The 21,446-nt window shown below is 57.7% G+C and overlaps 8 protein-coding genes across 8 annotated transcripts; 4 read left to right on the forward strand and 4 right to left on the reverse strand.

Annotated features, from left to right (window-relative positions):
* Nucleotides 1–866: 866 nt before the first annotated feature.
* On the reverse strand, nt 867–1,514 carry CORC01_13479 (uncharacterized protein; the record flags this gene model as incomplete). The annotated part of the gene is made up of 1 exon (XM_022625096.1): nt 867–1,514. The coding sequence occupies one exon, from the start codon at nt 1,512–1,514 to the stop codon at nt 867–869; it is 648 nt and encodes a 215-aa protein (XP_022468375.1).
* Nucleotides 1,515–4,753: 3,239 nt separating this feature from the next.
* CORC01_13480 (uncharacterized protein) lies at nt 4,754–4,969 on the forward strand (the record flags this gene model as incomplete). The annotated part of the gene is made up of 1 exon (XM_022625097.1): nt 4,754–4,969. One exon carries the CDS (start codon nt 4,754–4,756, stop codon nt 4,967–4,969), a length of 216 nt encoding a protein of 71 aa, XP_022468376.1.
* A 1,071-nt stretch (nt 4,970–6,040) lies between these two features.
* Nucleotides 6,041–6,367, reverse strand: CORC01_13481 (uncharacterized protein; the record flags this gene model as incomplete). Its single annotated transcript, XM_022625098.1, has 2 exons — nt 6,041–6,197; nt 6,264–6,367. The coding sequence occupies 2 exons, from the start codon at nt 6,365–6,367 to the stop codon at nt 6,041–6,043; spliced, it is 261 nt and encodes an 86-aa protein (XP_022468377.1).
* Nucleotides 6,368–7,566: 1,199 nt separating this feature from the next.
* Nucleotides 7,567–11,104, forward strand: CORC01_13482 (glycosyl hydrolase family 35; the record flags this gene model as incomplete). The annotated part of the gene is made up of 10 exons (XM_022625099.1): nt 7,567–7,817; nt 7,870–7,898; nt 7,960–7,979; nt 8,030–8,073; nt 8,126–8,267; nt 8,312–8,470; nt 8,521–8,898; nt 8,953–9,067; nt 9,117–9,280; nt 9,326–11,104. 10 exons carry the CDS (start codon nt 7,567–7,569, stop codon nt 11,102–11,104), a joined length of 3,081 nt encoding a protein of 1,026 aa, XP_022468378.1.
* Nucleotides 11,105–11,236: 132 nt separating this feature from the next.
* CORC01_13483 (uncharacterized protein) lies at nt 11,237–12,379 on the reverse strand (the record flags this gene model as incomplete). Its single annotated transcript, XM_022625100.1, has 2 exons — nt 11,237–11,955; nt 12,007–12,379. The coding sequence occupies 2 exons, from the start codon at nt 12,377–12,379 to the stop codon at nt 11,237–11,239; spliced, it is 1,092 nt and encodes a 363-aa protein (XP_022468379.1).
* Nucleotides 12,380–12,935: 556 nt separating this feature from the next.
* Nucleotides 12,936–13,965, forward strand: CORC01_13484 (uncharacterized protein; the record flags this gene model as incomplete). Its single annotated transcript, XM_022625101.1, has 2 exons — nt 12,936–13,426; nt 13,479–13,965. The coding sequence occupies 2 exons, from the start codon at nt 12,936–12,938 to the stop codon at nt 13,963–13,965; spliced, it is 978 nt and encodes a 325-aa protein (XP_022468380.1).
* A 642-nt stretch (nt 13,966–14,607) lies between these two features.
* CORC01_13485 (major facilitator superfamily transporter) lies at nt 14,608–16,165 on the forward strand (the record flags this gene model as incomplete). Its single annotated transcript, XM_022625102.1, has 2 exons — nt 14,608–14,864; nt 14,923–16,165. 2 exons carry the CDS (start codon nt 14,608–14,610, stop codon nt 16,163–16,165), a joined length of 1,500 nt encoding a protein of 499 aa, XP_022468381.1.
* A 115-nt stretch (nt 16,166–16,280) lies between these two features.
* Nucleotides 16,281–18,053, reverse strand: CORC01_13486 (uncharacterized protein; the record flags this gene model as incomplete). Its single annotated transcript, XM_022625103.1, has 1 exon — nt 16,281–18,053. One exon carries the CDS (start codon nt 18,051–18,053, stop codon nt 16,281–16,283), a length of 1,773 nt encoding a protein of 590 aa, XP_022468382.1.
* Nucleotides 18,054–21,446: the final 3,393 nt, after the last annotated feature.

Here is a 21,446-nt window from a genome sequence, read left to right on the forward strand (position 1 = left end):
CCCCCGGGTCGCGCTTGGGCGGTAAATGGCACAGTTTCCGATGGTGGCTGGCATGAAATGGCAACGAGACGGCGAGAGCTGACTCTGGAGCTGCGGGGGATTATTGGCCGCGCCGTCCCAGATTAGATGAAAAGACAGCCACAAGCGCCATGTAAAACATGGAAAAAAAGAAGGCCCAGAGACAGTGGCGTGAGGGAAGGGAGGGGGATCATCCGTCATCCCACCCGGCGGCTTCTGGAAGAAGAAACGAGGGGCATCGCCAGCCACAATGGGATTGCACCAAAAAAAGAAACCAGGCGCACAATGGCTGACTGGCAGACGGCATCATGCTGTGGCAGCAGCAGACTCGAATTGCGTGGTTTTTGGCCACCTTTTGCCAAGCGCCGTCGCTCATCTCTTTTCTACTATAGACTGTTGTCCCTGATAAGCCCAGAGCTGGAGCGTGAGCCGTCTGTTCCCTGGTTATCCCTGGCTCATGTCTCCTTTGCTCCAGCTCCGGCGCAATCGACGACTTTCCCATCATTGACGGCTATCCAGGGAAAGGCAAGTGAGGTTCCCACTCTGGGAGTAGAGGCGAAATTAACTACGGCGCTGAGAAGACGAGCTATAGCCTCCAACGACACCGTGGTTATCGACCGAGGCCTAGTTTTGTTTACATTGTGTCGCTTTCGGCATAGTTGCAGCGACGTGCTGAGATGGGCACTGGTTGTTCACTAGGCGGCGCAGGGTAAGGCTGGACTCCCGAGCTGCGGTTGCATCGTTATGTGAGGGGGTTGTGCAGGTACAATCTCCGGTCCTCTTTGATCTCGCCCCAAGCTGCCAATTGAATGTGCTCCCTTGCGTCCATGAATCAACAGAACGAGCCATCAATCGTCCGTCAAACCCGTCCTGGTGTCCCGGCGAGAGCTGCGGCACCATGGGCCATGGCGCTGTGCCTCCCATTCTACCCCAAAGCAGAAGTCCATGATCGACGAGGCTAGCGATGAGATGCATGGCGTCTCTTTGCACCGTCTGTTTGTTTTTGGGTGAGACAGGACGCGAATCCCTGTCGGTTGGTCGCGAGCAGAGGGAGACAGAGTCACTGTCCCGACCAAAGACAAGCTGGCACACATGTGGCCATCATGCGCAGTCCGCGATGGCTTCAAGACACCGGCGACTTCGGGCGGGGGCCAAGCCGCAAACTTGGTCGCTCGACTGCTGAATCGCCGGCTGTAAACAAATTGAGGGCAGCTCCCAGCTAGAGGTCGTGAGCCACCCACCCGTTGGCATGGCAATTTGACCTGCGCCAGGAGAAAGCGGAGGCAAAAGCCAGTGCTCTCTTGTCTGGCGAGGGGTGTTCCCTCTTCCCGCCTCGGTGCCTCTGTCTCTCTGAGTCTTTCCCGTAGCGGCTTCCGGCTTCTTACAGTGGAGAGCTGACGGCGTACCTGAGGGGGAAAGAGGGGCGAGAAGGGGTCGCGAGAGAGACCTGAGGGGTCTTGCTTTGACCAACTAGTGACGGGAGGACTTGGTCGCATGGGTGGTCCATGTTCTGCAGAGGGCAAGTTTGCATAACGCGAGGGCGGTGGTGCCGTTTCCCCGGTGCGCTATGGGCTTTGACCTTGTGCAGGACGGTCAGATAAACATTGGATAAGGCGAGGCAGAGGAGCTGTACGCCGTACCAAACGTGCTATTCTCTGGTCGACGTGGAGCTCTCCCAAGCTCCCAGCCCAGCTTTGGTGATGCAGCATTTCAGCGCATGCAGATTCCAAACTGGGCCGAACTGACTCGGCCCCCAACGAGAGCCAGCCCGAGTTTTCAAAAGAGATTTTCTGGGTAGGCGGCGGCCGCGTCGTTGGAGTGTAACCATTGGGGCAGGAGAACGACTCGCAAAGAGAAGAACCAGGTTTGGAACTCGGAGAGACAGGGGAGCCGACCTATCAACTAAAGACTTTTCATGGGTGCAAAAAGCGTAAAATGATACAATGTCGAAGGTACCTTGGGTACATGGCGATGTACAACAAAGCACTAGGGATGCAAGTACCTCGAGATTTCGTGCCGCCTTAATTCCCGATGGACCCAAATGACTGGTTGGCCATGGACAGGCCGCAGGAGAGCCCGGGAACTGGCTCCTGCTGGAGTTGGAAATCTCAGAGGGCAGAAATGACGCACGCCTGCCATTGTGGGATGCCTCCCCGGTGTGCACTTGTGTCTCGAGGAAGGATATTTGCGTCTGTTGCCAGGTCAGATGCTGACACTGGGAAGGACGAGGCCAGTGCGAGGCTTGCGATGGTGTACTCCGTATATATCAATGCTCGACCTCTTCTCGGCGCAATGGAATCCACCCAAAGAAACAAGGAAGGCTCTGATGAAGGGACGAGAAAAAAAAGACCTTGAAACAATGGCAGATGCTACGGTGCCCTGGCGAAGGAGACGTTCCGCGTGTCTCTGCCTGAGGAGTCTCCATTCCGGCCAGGAAAGACCTTCCAAGCTCCTTCCAACGTCTTTTTCTTAGGTAAGGTAATTAACTACCTTGCTAGGCACACCTCACGCCAGCCGTGGGCCCCAGCTCCCTTCCCGCTGTTACCATCCCGCTGCCTTGATTCGACAGTCATTTCCCTCCTCCCCACCGCGAATCTCGCTCCATGTTGCGAGCTTCACACTCCCCTCTCTTCCACTCCACCACGGCTTCCACCCTCGCTCGACTCCGTGTCTCTCCACATGGCCGCACTTTTCCATGACACAGCCCTGGCCGAGGATGGGCCTCGCTGTCCCACCACAGGGAAGGGCACGACATTGACAAGGCCTGACACGAGCGACGAGGCCAACGTGCTTGACGGGGCCTGCGGGAATTAGATCCACGGCCAGAAGCCTGGGACTCCTTGGGCCTTGGAAGAAGTGGAAGAAGCGGCGCCGATGACGAAAGAACGCATCTGAGATTCATCTGGCTGGACTGCTGTCTGCAACTCTTGCTGATCAATCCCCGGCCGTCAGCCTGTTGGGCGCCCGCCGGCGGCTGACGGCGCATTTCCACATCTTCCATTTCTGCTTCCTTTTTCTCCGACGCTTCCCAATCAGAGACGCCCCATCCACGCCTCCCCCGCTGCTCGTCATCTCTCACGTCGATGGGGGATGGATTAGAGATGAGACAGGCCCTATGGTTGGAATGTTGGTGCCTCGCCATTGGGCCGGTCGGCAATGGTGAGTCTCTGTCTCTCGTCCACATATGCCATGCACAAGTAAGGGTCGCTCTTGAGACGGAGGGGTCGGAAGATGGCCATTGACTGACACAGAACGCGGGCAGTGCTCTCGCAATGCTCAATGTCCCCGTCCTACGCCCGTACGGAATTTGAGCCTTGCGTCCGCCATCTCGTCGATGGAAAAAAAAAAAGATACGTACCGCATGTACCTGGCGCGACGGACCCCTGCCCGAGAGGCGACCACTCGCCGTTCCGCGACCCCATGGGATCGCAGCAAATCCGTCGCATCTCATTCGTCACATCTCATTCGTCACATCTCATTCCGTCGAAGAATGCCGGGCCCAGATGTGCCTTGTACCTGCGTTTAGGGCTCACGCTGCCGCATCTCTGGTGGGGGGTAGTGGTCCATTTTTGCGCCCACTCTGTATCCCGTACCTGCGCCATCGGCCATCCATCTCCAAAGTTGCTTTGTCATTTTTTTTTGAGTCCTTTTCTGCCCAGATCAACTTTTTCTCCTGTGTAGAGGGGAAGTGGAAGCCCAAGAGTCATCTATCCCACTTATTGCGGAGTACGGCCCAGAGTTCTAACTTCTTCGCACAGCAATCAGCACCGACAAGAAGCAGTTTTGTAAAGAATCACTGCTCGTCGCGCTCAAACTGAGCCGTTGGTGGCTTCCCATTCGCAGACCACACTGGGATCTTGCTTGAAAAGGCCGCTGTCAGAGGAGGGGCTCATCTGCACAAACCAACAAACGGCGCAGTCGCACTTCGGGCGTAACCCGCAAGTGAACAAAAAAATCCATTGGCGGACGGCTTTTGCTGGCAATGACTCGGTGTTATTCTGGGGTTCGAGGGGATATCCCCGCCATGACCGCAGCATCGACAAACGTTAAACCCTCGGTGCAGATGGCATCACAGCGCGCCCACGTCTGCGAACCGCTCCCGCCTTGGTCCACTCACAACGTGACAGCCCGCACACATACTTGACGGGGTTGAAACAAAAAGAAAGAGGAAGGGGGGAAAAATCTGCGTCTTCATCTTCCCTCGACAGCACTTGTCCACCTGTTGCCAATTTTGGAAAACACGCACGGCGCTCCAGCAAGAGGCGGCGCCCCAAAAGGGTCAAAGTCTGGCTAGCCCAATGGCCGTTTGCGCGCAGAACGGGCGAGCGTTGCGACCTCACACAATTCACCACAGGTAGCTTGATGCTACCATCGTCTTCTTTGTTCAGCAACAACTGAAACGGCACGATGGCAAGCAGCGCGCGCCCGCCACGTGGGAATGTACCAGACTTGTTGGGCATCATGTTCCGTTTTTATTATGAACCGGAGCCATCTACGGTCTCTTTCTCTACCTTTGCTGTCTTATCCTCCCTCGTGGCCCGCCTCGGCCGAATTGATTGAACTGCACGTGGTCGACATTCCCTCGGTGGCGCCACATGTGTCCTTGAGATCAGCTCTCTGATACCCTCTCGTAGGATTCAGCATCCATGGCCAGGCGGATTTCCCTCTTGGCCACGTCTCATTACGTACTGATAGGTGTCTGTTACAATGCCAGTCGTGCAGCCGTCGTCAAGTGATGCTCGGGAGCACACTTTGTCCCGCCATCGTCCGCGGTAACCTGCAGACCCGTCGGGTAGATCCCACGATAGGCCTGGGCCTGGAGAGGCGCCAGCCAGTGCAGCGGTACCGGGCGCCGGGACTTTGTCCAAGTCTGTGCCTCCTGCTCAGCCATGGCACGGTGACGGCCACCGCCGCCGGCTCGTCATCGGCCACAACCATCGTGGACGGTTAGCACTTGTTTGCCCGCGGCTGGTGTATGCAACCGAGCCCATACGCTTTGGTCCTCGAGTCGGCGACTCACCGGTAGTCCCCGCAGTCGGTCAACGACTCGAACGTCGACGTCGAGGTCGCACCTGCGCAAGGTTGCAAGAGACGACGTCGCCCGCCCGACATTTTCCGCCTTCGTGCTTCTCTTACGACGCTGAACAATTTCCGCATGCGTGTGTAGGGGTTATTCTCCGGCTCCCGCGCGGCATCCAAGGGTCTGCGTGGAAAATTTGGGAATCCGGGGCGAGGTAAATTGACCAAATGCAGCAAATGCCAGCGGTGTCGGGGAGCTGGTGCCAAGAGTTGGTGAAGGCTGCTGTGTTCCATTTATCGCTTGGAAAGGGGGCTAAATGTATCCCTTTACCGTTACATTTCGGCTCCCTTGGTATTTCGCCTACCCCGGTCCGTCGCCAGCGGCACGACCAGCCCCTGCTCCCGCGAAGGGAAAAGGTACGGGGCATCTCGCAGGAGGTTTCTGCTTTATCACTCGCGACTGCTGGTAAGGAGCGGTGCAGTCATTCCCTCAGGGGTCGCCGAAGCTTTGGCACTATCGATTCACCAGTGAAGTCAACCAAGGAGAATATGCAGGGCTGCGGTTGACAGGTTCCAACATGGCAGCGGTCTTGCAGCGGCCAAGATGTGTCCGAGTCAGTCGCAAGCCGCCCTACTTGGATATAGGAAACCGGCTGCTGTGCGAATGGAGATGAAAGTTCATCGTGAGTCCGGAACGGGATACGGAGGCCCCGAAGCGGTACATCGCCATTGGACATAGTCAGGGGCAAGTGGCAGCATGAGCTCTGGATCGTAGCCCGTCATGGCCCATACGACAAGTCGCCGGGCCGATGCATCATTTCTGCATTTCCCCCACGATGCCGGTTCTCGAAGGGCAGATCCGGCGTACAATGTTGCCTTGCAGGTTCACCTGAGAACGCAGCTACCGGTTCCGTACAGCTCGCAAACCTTGATCCTCAGCGTTGGTCGTGGACGTCTATCCAGCAGACGGGATGCTGCGTGTATCGGCTCTTCTTTGCCAACTCTACATGCCAGCCTCCAAGTCCCGGGCACCGTGCAGCGCCGAGTACCGTACCCGAACATGTTTTGCGATGCTAACGCGCGAGGGCACTATCCTACTGCAGTCGAGCCTCTGCGCAGGAGTGTGCAGCGCTGGCCCACGTAATGGTTCATCGTGACTCCTATCCAGTGACGAGGATGTTTCCCTTTGACTCTCGGATCACCGACGAATACCTGACGCAACACACTTCTCGATGTGTACGTGAAACTTGATGGATATGCTGGTGGACTGACACTCTGCATCTGAGTCTGGCGTGAGGCGTCCTTTGAAGGCGCTGGGCTCGACCGACATTTCGGTCACTGCGAAAAACGGCAATTTCTTCCCCACTCTATTCGAGAGACACTTTGCTGGCGCAAGTACGCCTGAATGAGGTTGCGTGACTGATGCCTCATCCCCGTCGAGCCTGCGGACAATCGTTGTCAAAATTCCAGCCGGCAAGCGAAACCGTCTCCGCTACGGCTAGCGCGTGTCCCAATATCATACACTGTCAGACATGGAGTATGACTTTCGTGCGGACCCGAGGAGTGGTGTAGAGTCGATTCGATGGGTTCCCGCCATCGATGGACACGGTCTCAAAAGCTCCTCAAGGACTAATAAGCCGCGGATTCTTGCTCCGTCACGATCTCTTGGAAAAGTCCTGGCGAGGCGACGAGCGAGGCGTAAAAGAAATTACGGTCCAAGGATCAGATGCGTTAGATGGGGTTGGGAGGTGACGTTGGCTCCAGATGCAAACACCGCCTTGCGTCTTTTGGATAAAGAATACGCCAGGTCACGAGCGCGGCATCCGGTGATCGTCCAAAGAAGCTTGATACTTGCGATGAGATCTAGCAGAATGGTGCCCATGAGCTGCACTATGAGCAATGATCGATGTCGCTCAGCATCCAAACGACGCTCATGACGGCCTGCGTCGAAGGGCGGTAAGAAGCCCACAGGTAATCCGGGCAACACGAACATTTTCTCCAGGGACACTGATCAGATTCGGGGTCGCCCGGAAAGACCGGCCAACGGACGGCGGGGCCATGACCCAAAAAGCTTGTCTGCGCTCTTTCCCGCATTCTGACAGGCACGCCTGATTCCCAGGTGGACCCCGCAGTTGACAAGGCTTTCGGCCAACATAACGCCGAGCTGTCGTCTGCTTGCTGATCCAAGGTCCAAAGGGGCAGCTCGATGTGGCATTTTCCATCCTGCCGGACGCCGCGTTTGATGACACCTGCAAGGTCCAGCGGAAGAATTGCGAAGAATTGCGCAACAACACCAATGCGGTTCCTGCGTGCCCGTGTTCTCGCGCGAGCGAATCGGTCCAGGACGACTGGGATACCCCGCAATGAATTAAGGACGCCAAAACCTTGAGCATCTGATTGCTGGAATGATGAGCAGATCTGCGTCTGTGGGGGAGGGATGCAGCCAGCTGTCGCGATGTCGCACTCGGTCCTCATTTCCGCGACTGGGGTGATCGGGCGATGGATATCCCGCGGCTTGCGAACGACGCGATGCTCACGATCGTTTATGAGCCGGCCTGTTCCCGCAGCGTTCGCAGCAGAGCAGATCTCGAACGCAACGCCGCTCTCCCTGGATCAGCGCCCCCTACGCGAGGGACCGCCATCATGCGTTTTTACCAGGCTCTGACGGCCTTGATTTGGCTGTTTGCATCTGGGGCTCTAGCGACTGACAATGGCCTCACTGACGTGGTTTCGTGGGACAAGTACAGTCTCGTGATCAACGACACCCGGACTTACATCCTGTCAGTGTATTCCCTTCGTCCAAGCCTGGGTAGGGACTGACGAATGAGACAGCTCTGCCGAATTCCACTACCAGAGAACGCGTACGTACCAGAACAACCTACGAGAATGCTTTTCGCAGCGGCTAACTTGCCACCTACACAGCCGTCCCCGAGCTGTGGCCCGTGAGTCAAGCCTGTCGAGGGCCTGCTTCGCGTACTGACCCCCGGCAAAGGACATCCTGCAAAAGTTCAAGGCCAATGGCTTCAACACCGTGAGGTGGGTAACGACTGCCGGCAATAAGACTCGGAGCGCTCACCGTACCTCTCAGCATCTACTTCTTCTGGTCGTATCACTCGGCCGCCGAGGGCGTCTACGATTTCGAGACCGCAGGCAAGAACATTCAGCGGCTGTTTGACTACTGCAAAGAGGCCGGACTTTACGTCATTGCCAGAGCCGGCCCCTACTGCAATGTAAGGACCAGTCCTCGAGTTTGATCGACACAAGACGTTGACAGGTCCAGGCCGAAACCAATGGCGGAGGCCTCGCTCTCTGGGGCTCCGATGGTCGTTTCGGCAAAATCAGGACCTCTGACGCGCGGTACCAAGCCGGGTGGCTTCCCTTTATTACGCAAGTCGGCAAGATTATCGCCGCGAACCAAATCACCAACGGCGGCGTACGTTTGATGATCCCTTTGCTTCTCCAACGCGCTGACCACAGTTCCAGCCCGTCATCCTCAACCAAGTCGAGAACGAGTACCAGGAGAGCGTCTACTCGCCCGACAACACCGCTGTGATCTACATGGAGCAGCTCAAAAAGGCATTCCACGACGCCGGCATCGTCGTCCCGCTGACACACAACGAAAAGGGCATGCGTTCCCGGTCGTGGTCCACGGACTACAACAACGTCGGCGGCGCCGTCAACGTCTACGGCCTCGACAGTTACCCGGGCGCCCTGTTCTGCACGGATCCGGCGGTTGGCTTCAACGTCGTGCGGACGTACTTCCAGTGGTTCTCCAACTACTCGTTCACGCAGCCGAGCTACCTCGCCGAATTCGAGGGCGGCTGGTTTTCAAACTGGGGCAGCCCGACTTTCTATGACCAGGTGCGTTGCAATGCAACATGTTCGAGGGCAGCCTGCTGACGACACGCGGAACAGTGTGCCTCGGAGCACGACCCGGCCTTTGCGGACGTTTACTACAAGAACAATATCGGACAGCGCGTGACCCTGCTCAGCCTTTACATGAGCTACGGCGGTACGAACTGGGGGCATTGTAAGTCCTATGCGAGCTAGCACCGCCACGGAAAGACTGACAAAAGCAGCCGCCGCGCCCCAGGTCTACACGAGTTACGACTACAGCGCCCCTCTCCGAGAAACCCGCGAGCAATGGACCAAGCTCTTCCAGACAAAGCTCATTGGCCTCTTCACCAGAGTCTCATCCGATCTGCTCAAGGTCGAGATGGTTGGAAACGGAACCGGCTACGGTGTAAGTCGCCCGGCGTCTCGACAATGACCCGACTAATAGCTGTAGCTCTCTTCGGCCTCTGCCTTTAGCTGGGTTCTCCGCAATCCCGATACCCAGGCCGGCTTCACCGTTGTGCAGCAAGCCAGCACCAAGTCCATGACCCCCATTCAGTTTGACGTCACCCTCAACACGACCGCTGGACCCGTGACTGTTCCGAATGTCGTGCTCAACGGCCGCCAGAGCAAGATTCTCGTCACGGACTACGTCTTTGGAAAGCACACTTTGCTGTACGCCTCGGCCGACATTGCGACCTATGGGCTCTTCGACACGGAAGTGCTTGTTTTCTACCTCCAAGAGGGCCAGACTGGAGAATTCGCCTTCAAGGACGCAGGCAACCTCACCTTTGAGGTGTTTGGGGACACTGACTTACAGGAGACAACAAATGGGAACCATTCGGCCTTTACCTGGAAGCAGGTCGCCGGCTCCACGGTGGTCAAGTTCTCCAACGGCGCTCTCATCTACCTGCTCGAACAAAAGTCGGCGTGGCATTTCTGGGCGCCCCCGACAACGCCCAACCCTACGGTGAAGCCCAACGAGCAGCTCTTCATCCAGGGCCCGTACCTCGTCAGAAGTGCAAGCATCTCCCACGGCGTGCTCCACGTCTCGGGCGACAGCGACAAGGCCACGGCAATCGAGGCCTACGTCGGCGACGAGGCCATTGAGACCATTGACTGGAACGGCCAGCGCTTGGCCGCCACGAAGACTCCTTACGGCTCCTTCACTGCGCAGATTCCCGGCGCCGAGGATCGGGTCGTGACACTCCCCGAGCTGTCAAACTGGCGTGCGGCCGACGGTCTTCCCGAAGCGGCGCCCGATTTCGACGACTCCCGCTGGACCGTCTGCAACAAGACGACCACGCCCAGCCCGTATGCCCCCATCACCCTACCGGTGCTCTACAGCTCCGACTATGGCTTCTACTCGGGGGCCAAGGTCTACCGCGGCTACTTTGACGGCGCCAACGCCACGTCTGTCAACATCACGGCCTCGGGCGGCTTGGCTTTTGGATGGTCGGCGTGGGTGAATGGGCAGTTCCTCGGCGGCGACGTCGGGTCCGCTTCGGCGACGACGACCAACAAGACTCTCACTTTCCCTCGGTCCGCGTTGCGCGAGTCGAACAACGTGGTGACCGTCGTGGTGGACTACCATGGCCATGACCAGGCCTCGACAGCGCAAGGCATCAACAATCCGCGCGGCATCCTTGGTGCCCAGTTGCAACCCGGCAGCACACGGACCAATACGGGCTTCAAGCTGTGGAAGCTGGCGGGCGCAGCCGGCGGCGAGGCCAACATCGACCCCGTCCGCGGGCCCATGAATGAGGGCGGCCTCTATCCGGAGCGCCTGGGCTGGCACCTCCCCGGCTTCGCGCCCACCGGCTCCTCGTGGAAGCCCGAGTCTCCCCTCGTCGGCCTCTCCGGCGCGGGCATCCGCTTCTACGTCACCGACTTCACGCTCAACATCGACTCGGACCTCGACGCGCCCCTGGGCATCGAGTTCTCCGCGCCCGCAGGGACGACCGCGCGCGTCCTGTTCTGGATCAATGGCTACCAGTACGGCAAGTACGTCCCGCACATTGGCCCGCAGACGCGGTTCCCCGTGCCGCCGGGGGTGCTCAACAACCGCGGCCGCAACATCTTGGCCGTCAGCCTGTGGGCGCAGACCGACGCGGGGGCCAAGCTGGATGGACTGAAGCTGGTGCAGTACGGGCAGTACCAGACGGATTTCAAGTTCAGCCGCGACTGGAGCTACCTCCAACCCGGGTGGGAAGATCGCCAGGAGTATGCTTGATCGATTGATTGGCGAGTCGGTCTGTCGATATGCCAAACTCTTAGTTGTACATAAGTTTACAAGGATATATTGACGCAAGGTATTTTACCAGCCACGTTTTGACATGTGGGACATCCAAAAGGCCTCTCGTAATTACCGAGGGGCCTTTGACGCCTTTAATATCCGCGTCCACTCCGTAGCGTCACGCTCGTAGTCCTCTGCGGACCTCATATCGCCTTTCGCCACGCAATCCCTGCGCCTCTTCTCGCACAACTCCACCAGGAGCTCGTACGAACTCGTAATGCCTGCTGCGGCCGCCTTCCACAGGAACCCCATGGTCTCGGGCGCGTCGGGGAATATCTTGGCTAGGCGATGATACCCGCGTGCGTAGCCCAAAGTGGCCAGCGCCACAAAGGATTCTTCTGCTTTCGCCTTCTCGCCCAGCCGCAGGTAGGCGTCGCCCTGGCCCTCGAGCGCGGTGCCGAGCCAGTCAAAGTGGGCGGCGTCCTTGCCGAGCTCGAGGGCCTGGGCAAAGGCCTCGAGGGCGAGGTAGTCGTCGCGGGACGTCTTGCGCTTGAGGTGGAGGAGGCCGGAGAGGACCATGGCGTTTGCGTCGCGGCCCTCGGCGAAGAGGGCCTGGCACCGTATGCGGGCGTTTTCCCAGCGCGGGTGGTCCCAGTCGTAATAGTCGCCTTTGCGGAGGTTATTTAGCCAGAGGCAGCGGCCGAGGGTCAGGGCGGCGGCGTCGAAGCCGAGGCCGGCGGAGGCCTCCATCATGTTGGCCCGGAGGATGAACTCGCTCTCGGTCCTGTTGCGCATCTCAAAGAGGATGCCGGCCGTTTCGTGGAGCTCGGCTGCCATGAAGTTGTTTTCTTTTCACTGTCTGTTAGCACCAGGAGGTGAGGTAGGAGAGGCAAGTCTACCTTTGATGAAGTTCTTTTGCCAGTCTTTTGGTTTGTCGTCCCGGGCGAGGGCCTTCATGTACTTCATGTAGATATCGTGAGCCCGTTCCGCCGTGACGTGCAGTTTTTCAATCTCGCGGATCCGTATCTTGAACTCGGTGAGCGACCGGGGCTCGAGGACGAGTTCCAAAGGCTTGTTCTGGTTCGCTTTTGAGGCTTTCCTTTCAAGCCCCGGGGCAGGGCGGAGTTTGCCCTTTGTCTTTAGCGTCCTTGTGGTTGTCATTGTTGGTGCCGGTGCCGGTGCTGAAACCCGTGTTGACGGCGGCGTGGTGAGGCCGGCTGCGAGTTGCCTGCCGCCGCGGCCGCGGGTGGGAACTGTCGCGAGGCGGAACATGGTTGCAGTTGGAGTTGAGACGAGTCCTCAGCGTCCCATGTGGAGGTGAGTGAGAAGTGAGAGGTGGCGCGGTCGCCGGTGGTCTGCCGCTCCGTCGGGAGTTGGTCCAATGCGCGTTGGAATGAGTCGTTGTGAAGCATCAATGCATTTCTGATTCAATTCGTCTATTTTGTCCTCTTATGGAGGTCTTGTTGCCATGTCGTGTGTTGAGGCTGTCGATGATGAGTGGTGAAGTGAAGCTCCATTGAAGCTCGACTGAGGTCCACGCCATGAAGTGGGTCCACGATATCAGCCAATTGAATCATGTTTGCTCAACGGCAGTCTCCACCCCAGAAAAAAAAAAGTTGCGACTACACCTTTTTGCGACGAATTTCAGTCCTCACTCATCAACTCACTGACAAGTTTCCACACACCCAATTCTCTGACATTTGATCAAGTCTTGCCAGAAATACATCTTGGAAAGTGACATAATCAATCGCCAGAGTCACCAACGTCGTATTCGCCGCCAGCCGCTCACACGAGCAAAGGGCAACGTCACTTCACATTCACACTCACAATGGTCACCACACGGAACGGGAAGCGCACAGCCGCCGAGGCCCCCGCCGCAACTACAAACACCAAGAAGCAGAAGCTCCCGGTCAGGGCAAAGGATGGCAAGACCGCCAGCAAGAAGGATGAGAGCGGCAGCCGTTCGTCGTCAAAAAAAAGATCCTCGTTTGTCGTGGAGCTGAGATCGGAAGCCGGCACGGCCGCGGACGCGCAGGGCGTAAAGGAGCAGCAGGTCATCACAGGCGCCGAGCAGCCCGCGCCCAGAACGGACGCCAAGGAAGGGGGGAAGCAGGTCATTGAGGATTCGGACGCCTCGCCCGAGTCGTTTGGCGATGCGCACGAGGCCGCGGAGCAGCTCGCGACGGAGGCTCAGACGGCGCTCGTTGCCGAGGCAGAAGACGATTCAGACTCGGATGCGGCCCCCGAGGCCGTTTCTACCTCGAGGGCTGCGGTGCAGGCCAAGAAGTCTGCACAAGCCGCCAACAAGGCCATTGCAGAGTAAGTCTGGCTGTTTGTGGGTTTGATTTCGGAGATTTCTAACAAGTTGCAGACAACAAGCCAACCAGAAGCGTAAGCGCCAAGAGCGCAACGCCCGGCTCCAAGAACAGGCCGCAGCGCGCAAGGCCCAGGAGGACCCAGCGCCGGCGAAGAAGTCCGGCGAGGAAGAAGAGGAGAAGACGGAGACTGCCGAGGCCCCGTCAGTGCGGGAGGTGACCGGACGGCGGAAGAGGCTGGATCTCCCGACCGAGCTCCCGGCCGAATTCCTCGAATCCGACTCGGAAGGCGAGGAGAGCGACGGCGAGACGACGGATCGGAAGCCCCGCAAGGCGCGGAAGCTGGAGACGGCGGAGGCGCAGCTCTTGCGCGAGGCCCGCGGGCCCAGGGACGAGGTCGTCGGCACGACTGTGTTCCGGACCGTCAAGAAGGAGGACGAGAGGCTGGCGCCCAAGGCACAAAAATACTCTGTCAACGCGAAGAAGGCATTGTTGGCACGCGGTAGGGCGCCGGCGAAGGCGCGTAGGGGGTTCTTGGTTTAGGACGTCGCAGGACGGGGGGAGAGGGGTCGAGGGTGCTGTTTAATTGGCGGATGTTGAGGAAGTGGCCGAGGAAAGCCAATCAATGATAAACAAAAGTTTTTGGGTTTGCGGTCATCCAGCGGAGTCAATTGTACCAAGTCTGTCCAGGTGAAGAAGCTCGTGCACTCATCCCAGGTCTTTGGATCCGGTTCCGAACAACGGCGCTCGTAGTACCGGCGTCTCCACTTCGGCTTGCAGTTGCCGGCCACCGGTCTAGCGTCGGACGCTTCAACAGGTAAGCACTGGCCGGGCCAGTGGCATCACTTGTCAGGGTCCTTTTAAACTCTACTCGGCAACCCAGGGCAGGCCACCAGAAAAGCTGCTGAAACGTAGCATTGTACAGGAACATGGCAGATGGGGGGGGCCAGAGTGCCATAGTGGGCTATCATTGCGCCATTTGGCGACCCAACCAAAGGTGCGGATTCTGGCCGAAACGGGGGACGAGCTGTTATTGCCGGATTGATGCGAGGCGATCGGTTGCATTGCGAGTGCCGATGACTCTGCGACTTCGCAGCGGGTCAGGCCCTTGGATATAAGAAGCACGTCTGGTGATGGACTCGATTTGAGCTCAAGACTGCTTCGCCCAACAACTGGTTGCCAAACATGGCGATGGCTTCACTCAACGAAAAGTCACCTGCCGTGGCTGAGGGCCCTGCCGACGCCCGCGAAGAAAGCCGGGAGACATCCTCCGATGGCCCGTGGATTCGCTTCATGACGGCGCTCCGCTGGTACTCCAAGGACACGCCCAGCGAGGAAAAGAAACTCGTACTGCGTCTGGACTTGCTGATCCTCGTCTTTGGCTGCCTGTGCTTCTTCACAAAGTACCTCGACCAATCCTCCCTCACCAATGCCTACGTCAGGTACCTTCACCCATGACTCTACACATTTTCCCAGACATAATGGACTAACAATCTCAAGCGGCATGAAGGAGGACCTCAACCTCCAGGGCAATGAGCTCAACTACATGACCATTGTCTTCTGGTCTTCGTACTGCACCTCCATGATCCCCGCGTGCTACTACCTCACCCGCTACCCCATCAACGTCGTCCTGCCCGTCCTCGAGGTCGGCTGGGGCCTGTCGACCTTTGGCCTCGCGTGGGCGCGCAACGTCGAGACAATCTACGCCATGCGCTTCTTCACGGGCCTCTTTGAATCCTCCTCCTTCACCGGCATCATCTACATCATCGGCTCCTGGTACAAGCCCGCAGAGATTGGCCGCCGCGTCGCCCTCTTCTACGTCGCCGCGCCCCTAGGGACTATGTTCGCGGGCTACCTCCAGGCCGCCGCCTACACGAACCTGCACCTCGTCCACGGCCTCGCCGGCTGGCGCTGGCTCTTTATCGTCGACGCCGTCATCACGATCCCCATCGCCCTCGTCGGCTTCTTCGTCTTCCCCGATGTGCCGGCGCGCTCGAGGCCGAGGCTGCTCCCGCCGCGCCTCTACGCCGTTGCGCAGGAGCGCCTGCGGGGCCTGACGGCGCCGCCGCAGCTCAGGGTCGCGCGGGACATTTTCAAGCGCGTCTTCACGCGCTGGCACTGGTACCTCTTTGTCGCGCAGTGGACCATCATGAACGAGAACCTGCAGCCTAGCGGGTCCCCCTTTTCGCTCTACCTCAAGGCCTTCTCCGAGACCTACTCGGTGACGCGGATCAACACCCTGCCGACCGTCGCGACGGCCATCTCCGTCGTCACCGCCTTTGCTGCGGGCGCCGTGGCCGATCGCACCGGCTGGTTTGCGGGGTTATCCGTCGCCGCCACGGTGCCGTCGCTCATCGGGGTGATTCTGCTCGTGGTGTGGGACGTCGGTGAGGGCGGTCGTCTGGCGGCCTTTATGCTCAACGGTTTCGAGGGTGCGATTCCCTCGCTGACGATGGCGTGGGCTACGATTACCATGGCGGGGGACGCCGAGGAGCGTGCCATTGTGACGGCATCGATGAATGCCATTGGGCAGGCTATTGTCGCCTGGGCGCAGCTGCTGCAGTTCCCTGCTGTCGAGGCGCCGTACTTCCGGCGCGGGTTCAGGAGTGTCGTGGCGACGATGGTGGTGCAGTTCTTCATCACTGGCGCGATTTGGTTCTTGGTGAGGAGGGATCGCAGGAGGAAGCAGTGCGAGGATACGAACGGGCCGATCCAGGCGGAGGGGAAACAGGAAGGGGTCTAGGGCACGGAAGATGGGAGACGATACAACTCGTTGAACAACAAATCTAGTGAAACGGCACTCGGCATTGATCTATGCGTGACTACATGTGCCCACGATACCGTTCTGACCATCTACATTAACGAACGCAGGCCTTCTTCCTGGGCGGAGACTCGATGATCTCGAGATCGGAGTCGGGCTCTCTGATGGCCCGCTTCTTTTCCTTCTTCCATTCCTTCAGCTTGGCCTTCAGGGCCTGCTGACAAGCCTCCTTCAGCGACTCCCGATCCAAACCTCCCAGGTCATCATGCTCGGCTTCCCACCACGTGCGGAGCGCACCATTCCAGTCCTCCCGGGACGCAAAGTGAGCCGTGTGCCTGCGCCGCTCCATCCACTCTTTGACGCGCTCCACCACCTGGTCGAACCGCGAACACCGGGGCGCCAGCCTCTCAATCTGCTTCTCCAGCTCAGCCATCTCCCCGATGCGCACCGCACCCGCCGCAAAGCTCTCCGTGACTGCGTTGCAGCCGTCGAATGCGGCGCGCAGCGGGAAGCTGACCCCATCCTTGTCGACCTTGGACGCCCAGCAGATGACCATGTCGTATGCTTGCAGCAGTCCGAGCCGGGAGAAGCGCAGCGTGAACGCGGACTCGGTGAGACCCAGCACCAGCGTGTAAACGGGCTCGCCGTCGGGTCGCTGTCGTTGAAAGAGACCGATGGTGACGTGCGGATGTGTGTAGTTTGCCAGGGGAATCCGCTTTTGACCCGTGTTCTTGTTCGAGTTACCGTCGTCCAAGTCGTCAATCACATGAGCCTTGAGTTGAGCGCACGTAGGAACGGGAACCTCAAAGGGGAATCCGCCAACGCACTGCCTATCTGGGCACAGCGCCATCCAGATTTCCTGGCGGACTTTGAGGGGCGTCGTTGCAGATTTTGTCAGTCGTTCCTCGACGCGAGGCTCTGGAGAGGCGGTCAGATGTGTCTCGCTCTTGGGTGGTGATTCTCGCTTCGTTTGTGATTCTTGGCTGGGGGTTCCTTCTCCCTGGGGTTGCGGTTTGGATTGATCTGCTACCCGGCTTGCTGCTTGGTCTCTGAGTTTCCTCAGAAAAGCCACATCGTCCAGTCCTTTGGGCTTTTCATGGAGGAGGAAGTCGCCGAATGTTCGAGCCCATGCGCTACTTTCCTTGGCGAAAACCGCAGGATACACAGTCCTAACCCAGTGGAGCCTCAGCTTGACGTCCGTCTCCCAATGTTTCTCTTCCCTCCGCTGATTCTTGATTCTGTTCCAACTCAGAGTGTACTCGGCGTTGTCTTTTAGATCATTCCGCCAGTGTCCTCCATCTGGGATATGTGCTTGGCCCAGCAGATTAGTGTTGGAATATTCGGCACTGGGCTTGTCGGGAATAGTGAAATCGATGCGGCGCTTGATCTCATCAAGGGAGTTTGTTGACTCGTCGAAAAAACCATGCCCTGCGGCAAAGTCTTTCATGTCGAATTTATTTTGGCCCAACGACCCATACGGGCGGTCTCCCAGTCTTTTGGTGAACGACCGGGACCACGGATATCCGTAACCGTCATCTGGAAATCCCAGCACAAGAATCCAAACGTCGACTTCGGCGGCTATAGGTGGCAGATTCCGGCGGCGTCGAACGAGCCATTCCATATGGTGTTGTAGCCGCTCATGCCCACCGGCAGGCAACTGCTCGCAGTCGCTGTATTGATGGCTCTTGGTGTTGCACATTGGACACCCAGCGATGGCGCCACGCTTGCAGTCCCTGAAGCCCATGTGAGAACAATCTGCTAGCTCGTGGCCCGGCTCGCTGCAATTGGCGCAAGATTTGCTCGAATTCGTTTCGTCAGGTCGGCTGGCGCATTCGCCAACATCGGCAGGACGGTTGCCTTCGTCAGACATTGTCGCGTGTCTGGCAAAGCGGTCAGCAACTTTCTTCAACGACAGGACGGTTCAGCAAGAGGTTTAAAAAGGAATTCGAATTTACCCAGCCTAAAGTTCTCGTCTTCCAAGTGATATATGAAGACTTGGTCGGCGGTTGAGCAAGGTAATTGAATCAGGGCATCGATATGATGAAATCGGGGCAAAGCGGCGAGATCGATGAATGAATGAGGTCATCTCGAAGAATCAAATCGAACGAGTAAGAAGGAGGTTTTTCCGTTCCATGACGAGGGCACCGTACCTTTTTTGACGGGTGAGACGTAAGAAGTAGGTGGAAAGAATTGCAACGCATGGGAGTGGCAGGAGCGATTCTCAATTCACTTCCAAGAAAGTGAAAGACGCCCAACTCCGCCTCTCACATTGCCAGTGATTCACAACAGACGTGCCATTCTAGAATTCAAAACTAACTGTTTGCAGTGTTGGGATGCAAGGTTTCACTACCTCTACGTGGAACTCAATCGACGTACTGAGGAAATGAGGTGTGGATGACGAAGGTAATATAAAAGCTACGTGAGTAGAACTCGAAGACACCAATGGTTTCTACCATGCAAGCAGATCATTCCTGGACCATGCCCGTCTTTGTTCCTGGACACCATCAAAACTCGTCTTGCCAGTCGAGAGACTGCAACGCAACGTCCTGCCTCAGGGGAGGCCATGGCGTAGGAAAACACACAAGACTGTCCACGAATCTCATCTGAGAAGACACGACATCCACTTTCCCACGTGAGTACTGAGGTGTTCATTTGCACCTTACACTAGACATTCACACTACACGCTAAGGGTGGGTGGTGTTGGAGCGACACTTATACAGAATACTATGACGATGCACAGACAAGATGGGAAATGTCCCAGGTGCCGGCGTGGTATGCATGACTGCCAAGAAGTCAACAAAACTTAGAGCTCATCATCAAAACACCAAAACACCACACCAACATCGCCAGATCACCAGACGGTGCAAAAGGAATGCGTGAGGCATTGAACCACACCCGATTTGAACGGATAACCTTTCGATACCATCGCTGGAGTCGAACGCGCTACCGTTGCGCCAGCGGTCCTATTAGGATGTCTGGTATGGGCTCTTTGATACCTATGACCAGTCAACTCCCAGGTAGCAGCATGAAATGAGACGCATGATTGGCTGAGTGGAGACGAGCTGCTCCACACCACCTTGCTTTCCAGGTTAAGCATTGCGGAAGGGGCCGACGCATGTTCTCACCTCAGCGCTCGCACACCCGAATCCGGCCCTCCCACACGCTCAAGTCGGCCTGGGAAGAGAGTCATGATGCTGCAGGAACCGCACCACCGCCAACATGACTTCCAGAGCGGAGCAGGGTGGGCTCGTGACGACCCCCCTCACCCATCGGAACCAAGAACCAAGGACAAAACATGTCTCGTCATACGAGACAAGCGCGTTTGCCATCCCCAGACGCCCGGAGGCCGGAGAGACTTTTTGGTCCTGGCCGACATCTCGAGGCTCTGGTAGATCTGCGTTCCTTGGACGCGAGTCGAAGATGGCTCCCCACAAGCGACGCATCTGCACAAGAGGGACATTCAGCCCTGGTCCGACTTGTCGACGCCGAAGCCGGGTCACGGCGACAAATAGGTGGAGACTCATCCTGCGGTAGGCGGGGGAGGTTGTTGCAACAGGACTGGGTCTTCATGGTCCTCTGATAACACCCATCCAAACGCTTCCGAGGCGTCGACGCTGTCGCTGCCCTCGTTTCCTCTTCTCTTTTCGCATGCTTACCGTACGGTGACATCGGTTGCCTTCTTGGATACTAGACAGCAAGTGCGCACAGACTTTTGAAACGGAAAAAGAGGACGTTATTCACCTTTGTATCCGTCCCATGTGGGAATAAAATTCGCGGCTTTGACCGCCGCGATAAGAGGCACTGCCGCTTGAGGCGCCCTGCTCGTGTCTGTGAGCTCGGTTTTGACAAGTTTGACAGAAACCGTACAGCGGGCTGCGCGGGCGGCCAGAAGCAGCCGCCTGTCTGTGCGACAAGGTTACCTGATCAGCATGTCGTCTGATCCAAGAGGCGCCTTGCCATACACAGCGACAGCGGATCTCCCAAATGCGCGCAGCACTATGGGATACCTCAACCATCGACCATGCTTGCGTTCCCCGCCCTTTGACGAACCGTAAAGACGAGATGACCCTGAGGAAGCGTCTCAAGACAGAAGCTCGGCGCGGATGATGGATCTGCGCTGGGGATTCGTCTGAGGAGTGGTTTCCCCGACACCAGGATGGGCCGTCTTGGGCATGTTTGGAACTAAGTGTGAAACACTCCAATTGTGTGGGACGCGATCAAGATCCAACGCTGGACTGGGTGAGCCCTGGCCGGGTCGTCGATTTGGAATGAACGACATGTTTCGCCGGGCCCTCACCGTCACCAGACCAAGGCGAGGCGCAGAAGATGAAGCCGCGCATCTGCAGGCCCGGGCTCTTCGCATCAAGGTTGGACGGAGATCGGCTTGGGTCGATTCCACATATCGCTCCCGGAATGCCTGCTGTGTCCTCAGCTCATCTGCCTTGCTCAAACGGATGGGAGACGTCTTTTTTGGCTGCTCGGCTTTTCCGAGAAGCTTGGCCTTGGTGGGTGGTGGATGGCCGAGTCAGCCAACAAGACTTGTTCCACGGATAATTGCACGCCGTGGTTGCATGAGCCCGCTTCGTCCCGACTCTGCACTGATATGTGGTCGATTCTGCCGGTTGAGCCTTTTCGGATCCGACTTGTGGATGAACAGACGCAGCATGAAGACGCTCAATTACCCGTTTCATCGACACCCGCAGCGCAAGTTGCAAGACTGACTCAACGGCCGTGGAAGCACCAAGAACCATGTGCAGACTAGGCCAAATGTTAATTGAGGTCGCGAGCCGTTGGTGACGACGCGTGGCTGCGAACATGACAACGCTAAGCGGTAGTTGGCGTCCTTCTAGAACTATCGAACCTGACTGACGATGATCGGCATCACCAACGCACGCCCCGTCAACGACGGACCGGTGACGAGGGGCAGTAGTCGGATAGCTTGACGCTCGACGGCGTACCGACAGCCATACAGACTGCGTTGCGCTGTTGAAGCCAGTGAGCTAGTCGACTAGCCACACGAACTTCTCGTGTTGGAGGCAACGTTGATAACGCCATCGCTCGACGTTGTGAAGCCACTTGATTAAACAGCAGCTGGGCATACGAGCTAACCCCGGCCTGCCCACCTTGGGCATGAGTGTTTGAGGCTAAGCAGAATTCCCAAGACCACGGTTGAGGATGCCTGGTCCGTCTGGCTTTCATAGACTGTCCTGACCCGATGATGTGTCGCAAGCATGTTGGCATTTCGCATCTCAGGATCGGCCTG

Source organism: Colletotrichum orchidophilum (genome assembly GCF_001831195.1).
Source record: "Colletotrichum orchidophilum strain IMI 309357 chromosome Unknown Scaffold_195.1, whole genome shotgun sequence".
NCBI classification, from domain to species: Eukaryota; Fungi; Ascomycota; class Sordariomycetes; order Glomerellales; family Glomerellaceae; genus Colletotrichum; species Colletotrichum orchidophilum.